Below are 7273 nucleotides of genomic sequence, written 5' to 3'. Positions count from 1 at the left end.
TGTGTGCACGTGTGTACGTGTGTGTGTTTGTGTGTGTGTGTGTGTGTGTGTGTGTGTGTGTGCGTGCGTGTATACTCGTGGTGGAACACCAAACCAATGTGCCAGGATCTGGACAATAAAGATGTATCTTATCTTATCTTATCTTATCTAGAATTGACATTTGAATGACAGGTTGAGCTTTACTTTTAAGTGCCATGTTGTGAACGACTGTCATGTTGTAAATTCCAACATAATTTCTTTGGATGAAAAGTTTTTAATCTTGGATAGCGTTTTTCCTAAAATAGGGACGTAACGAATTGGCTTTCATTCAAATGCTACTTACTTTCATGTTGTTGTTGTTTTTTTTGCTCCAAAGGCGATTTCTTTCCACAGCTTGTCTGCCTTTATTCAATTTGCATAAAATGTATCTCTTTTAGCCCTTGCGGGAAACCATTTGCATACAGTGGAAACCAAGGCACTGTTCACGCTAAAATGCTAACAATATGCAAACAACTGTGTTTCTTGAACACGCACACACACACATACACACACACACACACACACACACAAACACGCATGTATGCATACACAAAAAAGAGAGCTCACTTCTCAACTCAATAACTACAATCTGTGGATTTTAAAAAAACATTACTGAATTTTTAAAAATACTTCACAAACTCAAATTGTGCTGAGTGAGCCTGTAAAATTTGGATCGCTGATTTCAAATATATCTAATCAGATTTTGTCTGCGACGTTTCCTTGTCGAGATAATGGTCAGTTGAAGAAGTCCCCAGTCCAGCCCTATGGCGTCACACATCCGATGACGGCCCGTTCCTTTGCACCGAGCAGCGGTTTTCGGTGAGCAGGAATATCAAAATGTCATTCCTATAAAATAAGTCGCCTCCGATCCCGCCGATCGGCGCAGAGAGTAGGCCGTGTCTCTGTGTGCTTGTAGAAATTGTATAGACGGATTCCTATAACTTACGGCGACCAGTGGTTAGGTGACAGAAATCGGCCGCCTTTGTGTTCTACTCACTCTCACTCAGTAAGCGCCGATAGGTATAAAAATTCCCCTATGATTTTCAACTTGCCCCACATAGAGCTGGCAGACTGCAAACGGCTTTAAGCTCGGATCGACGTTGTCAGCTTTATCGGAATCCAAACTACGGGCAAAAACAGAACGCCGATTTCGGCCCTCTATGTGGAGTCAAGCAAACACCTACTGGCGTCTGTCCACGTCGATCTTCTGCCGCTTAAGTTCTGTGTTCTCTATGTTATCACCCTTGCAAGGGAGTAAAAAACAGGAGATACAAGGACGGTAAATGTAAATGTTTGATAGGAGAGATGCAGCCATCCACATGGTGCCAGCAAGGGGCGTCCAAGCAGAAGTGGCCTTCAACCAGCACAAGCAAAAAGTTTCTCCCCATTTTTATTGAAGCAACTTCCCAAAGACCAGATCACATTGATGAGGAGACCAAACACTTTATGTAGATCTACAGTCTTGTCACTTGGGTGGAGGAAGGAAGGCAAGACGAGTTTGTGTGATATAAGGGCCGAAGATTAGAGATGTTACAAGAGAGTAACAAACAAACAAAAGTAGGAGACATAAGGACAATAGATGTTTGATAGGAAAGAAGGTGCAAACCCCACCAGGGCACCCGCCAATCATCCACATGCATACTTTTTAAAAAAATAAAGGTCTTATCAAGTTCATCCAAAACAGCCCACATACTGATGATACAAGGAGAGATCATATCAACACAAGTAGTTTAGGGTTATTAAAACATTTATTAACTCCAGTATTTCAGTATCATATGGTCAGTCCTGATACGTCATGTCGTGCTACATCAGCAAAGACATAAAAAGTCAGAATTGCCTTAGAAAACTGGTTTTAAAAATCCTTAAAGGCATTATAATGAAAAATGGTAGTAAAATTTAAACAAATGACGTATACACACAAGTAGGTTTGTAAAGCTAGAAAAGGATTTTCCAAAGAGACTAATTCACAACTATAACATCAGCTGCTCAACAATAATATCTGGACTGATCAACCAACATAAACAGATTATTATGTTTTATGTTTAACCTAAACCCCAATCCCTTGCAAATTAGTTCACATAAACAATTCACCATCTACGCACAAAAACCCTACTATAATATACTCGTACATCTACCAACAATGAAAATTACTAAATGGTCAAGCTCCGTCCTTCCATTGCTTCCAACTGGCGAAACTAGTGAAAATGAAAGTGCAAGAAGGACATCTTAACTTACAAATAAATGAAAATACATAGTGAAAGGAAAAAAGGCATTGAAAAAGTATAAAATATACCGGTGTTAGTTAGTAGTGCTAGGAAGAGAGGTGAGAAAGTTGAAAGAGAATGGATAGAAGAAAAACAGTCTGTTCTGTAAATTATCAAAGTGCATCTTGCTGCAGAACTCCGCTGAGTCTCTCAATCTGTTCTTCTTGTAGATATATCACAATTTGGGGAGATCTCGAAAGTGTAGTTCCTCTGTTGAAAAGAGATTAGGTCATGGTGACTAATAATAGTATTAATAGACAGTAACAGTATGAACATTGGACACTAGATCATAGATGCCTTAAAGTTGAACAAGTTATTTTTTTCATTTTAATCCTCTGGTACTCAGAGTCCCTTGACAATGTCTTATAGTTTTAACAACAACTACTGAAGTTTTTCAAGGACCACAAACACAAATGTATGTATATAGCTATATAATATATATATATCTCTCCCCGTGGTTTTATGCACCCCGCAAAATTTAGCAAAATTTGATCATTTTTTGCATAATTTCCGACAATTTTCCTTTATCATTCTTTGTTAAAATTCACAGAATCAAATAATTTCACATTTTTGGGCTCAGTTTGCATAATTTCCAATAATTTTCCTTTATCATTCTTTGTTAAAATTAACAGAATCGCATAATTTCACATTTTTGGGCTCAGTTTGCATAATTTCAAAATTTTTCTTGCATAAATGTTACTGTTGTCCGTTGTACTGTATTGTAAAGCGCTCAGAGCCTGTGTACTTTCATCGGGGTTGAGCGCTATATAATGTCATTTATTATTATTATTAAATGGGGACAGATATGTCTATATATATATATTGGTTTGTCCACCACATGAGAACAAAACGTTCTGGAAAGAATACCGGTACTTGATAATGATACAAGTTACAACATACTTAACAAATGAAAAACTGTCCCAAAGATCACTTTCTTGAACAGATAACGAGGTGTTAATCTAGAAGTGGGCCCAAAGGAGCACAGGTATCATTATTTCAACCATTTGAAGGAGAATGCTTTAAACAATTTCACTGCTCAGACCAAGTCAAGAGTGCTACAGAGAGGTGTAATCTCAAGCATGCTCTGACCGAAATAAACCAAGAGGCAATGGTGACAGAAACTATGAGAAACAGAGTTGTATTTTCATACCTTTGAGACAGAAAACATTTTCAGACCAAGTTTATAAATTATCAAAAGACCCAGTGACTAAGTAAAAATGATAATAGAATTAAAAACAGCTTGATGTTCAAATTTTTTTTTTAAAATAAGGAACTGTTTTTCTCAGTAAAACAAAATTCACATTTTAACAGACTCTGGCAATCACTTTAGAGACTCTGTAAAAAAAATTATGTCAGCTCCCGAAATACCAACAAGAAAAAAGAAAATCTACTTTCCTGATCTACAGTACATCCTCTTAACTGCATGCCTCATAAAACTAGCTTTTTTTTTTTTACACCAGTGTGCTGCTGTCAAGAGAACATAATGACAAACATAGACAGCGCGCACACAATAAACATCTCTATCAAGTCAACCCCAACCACGTCTTCTGCCTTTGAATAAAAAACAAAAATTGTATTCCAAGTCGCTGACAGAATACTAGATGGAAGATGGTAAATGGTTCAGTTACCTGCTTAGTCATCATCATCGTCTGGGACAAACAGCTCGTGTTCTTCCAACCATGCTGCGAATTCACGACTGATCGTTGCACCGCCCAACAGAAAGGGAGTAACTGTCAGGCAAACCTGGAAAATAAAGCATTTTAAAATAAGAACAAAATCGTAATCAAACCCCCCCCCCCCATTATTTCAGATCAGGCACCTAATGCAACCAACATTACAGACTTAAACATAAGTAAAGGTCCACCCTGACAGACAGCCCTGATTTTTTTTCATACCAAAAATGACAGCAAGGAAGGTTAAAAAAAGTTTTGTTTGTTCTGAAAGTGTTAATGGGTTACCAATGCGTACTGCAAAGCTTCCTAAAACCACTATGTGCAGCATTCGAGTGGAAGTTCGATAGACTGGTGGAGCGCAGGTTGTAGTAAAGCTGAAACTCTCGTAGTCTTGAAAATAGCTGACACAGAACTCTAGTCATCCATGCGAAAAGCCCGCGTTTTCATACAGTAACGACGTTTGACTTCCATCGCATATACACTCAAGGCACCCCCCCCCCTCCCCGAAAGAAAGATCGCGCCAAGGTTGTTCATTTTTTTTTTTTTCCTATTCCTGTCCCCTCAATAAGTACCTGTATCACGGCATGCACTTTAAGCCCAAGTGTAACCCCCCCCCTCTCCCCCACACTGGTTAAGTCCCGAAAAACACCTCGACCAATGCGACCGGTGTGAATGAACTTTTTTTACCTCGACAGCCGACGGTCCCCGACACACGCGCTACTCATACATACGAGGTCATGTCACGTGATGCGAATGAGCGTTTGAAAGTTTCACTGACGGGCCCGACTAATCAGGACTCAGATGAAACTTGCTTTTAAAGCAACGGCAGAACAACGAATAGATTTTTCTTTGGCCCATGTCATAATTGTTACAGTAATCAGAACACCGTCGGAGAATTCTGGGTTATAAAAGCGAAAGTAGATCTTGAGTGTACCAAGTCGGAATTCAAAACCAATACTAAGTCGATTTTAGTTGAAATAACGTGCGTGAGTCATCTACTAGATTCGGCATAGATGCTTTAGAAAGTAGTGTTCCAAGTTCCTGCTGATAAAAAGTCCAATCGATGCCAAAAGAGACTGCATAACTTTTTTTTTTTCTAAGAATCGGACGCAACAGACGCAACGACAAAAAATCAGGATACTGGCGATCGAAATCGGGAAAATCGGGATGCTTGAGATTTGGGGTAAAAAACCGGGATATCCAGATTAAATCGGGAAGAGTGGCAGGTCTGATAATTGCAACCCCCTCGGTCCTGCTAGCGACGAAGCAAGGCTTGGCCTGTTCCCAATTCTGAATTACCCAGATTGTCCACTTAGCGCCATGGTCCACTCATGTTATTGTTTTGCATTTATGTGTGTTTTTTTAAATTATTGTAGCCAGGGGGGGGGGGGGGGGGGGCTGAAACCCCTCACTGTTGTTATATATTGATATGTAAACACGATTGTCCTCTTAACTTAACACCATGGTCTGCTCATATTATTGTTTTGCATTTGTACATGTTTTCTTTATTATTGTTTCCAGGGGGGGGGAGCCCATGAACACCCCCCCCCCCCCCAACTCTGCTGGTATGAACTATGATACACGGTGCGGTGGGTCCACCAAAGTTAAATCCCCTCCCCACCCTCAACCATCACCTCTCGCTCACCTTGCCTCGCCGCTGGCTTTCGCTCTGCGCGAAGTCGCCCACGGAACTACCTTTTGTCCGCACGTAGAGAACTAGTGCTAGGCATGTGTAGGCGTAGTAATCACGGGCCCAGACAGGAGGTCCGGTAAAGTACAATCCAGCCGAGCTCCTAACCGCCATAGGGACTCCACTCCAGATTTTCTTCCCGGATTTGTTTTCATAGCCTTGTCCATAACCCTAATCCTGTGGGGGCTGGGTCTATGTCGCCCGATAAGCCTATTTCGGCACCTCGCCTGCGTTCTGGCCCCGCGTCAGTATTGCCCCTGGCTCAGCGCATGCACGCCGAGCATCATCTCACGTTCAATTCAGGTCCCGCGTCGAATCCCCATTCACGCAAGTCAAGTGTGTGCGCATCATGCAGTCTGCTTTAGAGTTTATGCGCGTTTGTGACCTTCTTCTAGAACCGCCTGCGTTGGTTCGTAATCAAGGCATACGTCTCATTCAAAACATGCCAAGTTGGTAGCTCTAGATGTTAGTCCAATAAAATTATAGAAGAAACTGACCCACTTAGACATGGGGAGCTCGTAAGGATAGTCAGGAAACAAGACTTCCATTTTTCTATACAAAATCTTTCAAATGAGCAATCTTTCAAATGAGCTTGATTTTGTATGAAATGATACTACCTGATAAAAAATAAGCTTGTTTAATAGTTTTGAATACCACTGTGCAGGTACAAACAAAGAACAATTTGAGTGCAAAACATTCGGAAATTGACCTATATTATCCCCTTTCGAACCTCGGGTCATTCATAACAACAAGAGCGTCTAGAAAGGTTTTATTCGAATGGGCCTAACTACTCGTAATGTCTTATCAGCTTGTGAGAGGGTTATTCATGTATTTGTAACACTTTATAAATCAAATAGAAAGCTATGAAAGATACAGAGCGTTATCTTCATCATCGATGAACACACTCTCACGGTATTCATGGAGAAAACGCACGTTTCCCGGCGCACGCGCTGTACACCAACAGTACACACTGAGTGAGTACCCCGGCGGCCTGCCCGATGTAATTGGTTGCTGATAAGATTCGCATCTCAGCACAGACGCAGGACAAGAATTAATGGACAGATCTATGGCCGCAAGGCAGCAGAGGTTTTAAATCGGCCACCTCTATTCTCACCCGTTGTGAGAATAGCGCAGGCGAGTCTTTTTGCTATTCTCACCTGGTGCGCGTTCACCGTTATAGCCTAGATCTAGGCCAACCAATTTTGCGTTTACCCTGAACCGCAGAATTCTACACTGTGATAACAGAAAATTTTTAGAATTCTGCGCCGTGAACAAACGTTTCATTACTACTGTTGTTAGCCTAAAAGTGTACAATTTTGTCTGTGGGCAGTGGAGAGAGAGAGAGAAAAAGAGAGAGAGAGAGAGAGAGAGAGAAAGAGGCTGGATTGTACTTTACCGGACCACCCGTCTCGGCCCGTGATTAATACGCACGCCTAGCCTAACTACGCACTCATAGTACTCTGCGTGCGGCGTGCGGATAAAAGGTAGTTCCGCGGGTGACTTCGCGCACGCATAGTGAAGTCAGCGGCGACTGGCGAGGCGAGGTGAGCGAGAGGTGGTGGTGGTTGAGAGTGGGCAGGGGATTTAACTTTGGTGGACCACCGTGTATCATACCAACAGTGGGGTGG

The 7273-nt window shown here is 41.5% G+C and overlaps 1 protein-coding gene across 2 annotated transcripts in view; it reads right to left on the bottom strand.

Moving 5' to 3' along the window:
* Positions 1 to 1747: 1747 nt before the first annotated feature.
* The window catches only part of LOC101854758 (essential MCU regulator, mitochondrial), a 7405-nt gene continuing 1879 nt past the window's right edge, over positions 1748 to 7273 (bottom strand). Inside the window, exons 2-3 of one of the 2 annotated variants that reach the window (XR_001185346.2) lie at positions 3911 to 4025; positions 1748 to 2492 (exon numbers count right to left, since the gene is read on the bottom strand). Coding sequence is in view for 1 of the 2 variants with exons in the window: in XM_005110381.2 (XP_005110438.1) it covers positions 3915 to 4025 (111 nt within the window). In the remaining variant the exon portion in view is untranslated. Of the gene's footprint in view, positions 2493 to 3736; positions 4026 to 7273 lie in introns of those variants that run through there. The other variant, XM_005110381.2, reaches the window with a different exon arrangement.

This window comes from Aplysia californica, unplaced genomic scaffold (assembly GCF_000002075.1).
Source record: "Aplysia californica isolate F4 #8 unplaced genomic scaffold, AplCal3.0 scaffold00884, whole genome shotgun sequence".
NCBI classification, from domain to species: domain Eukaryota; kingdom Metazoa; phylum Mollusca; class Gastropoda; order Aplysiida; family Aplysiidae; genus Aplysia; species Aplysia californica.
The sequence above is the reverse complement of the archived record's forward strand: the minus strand, read 5'-3'. Positions and strand labels throughout refer to the sequence as shown.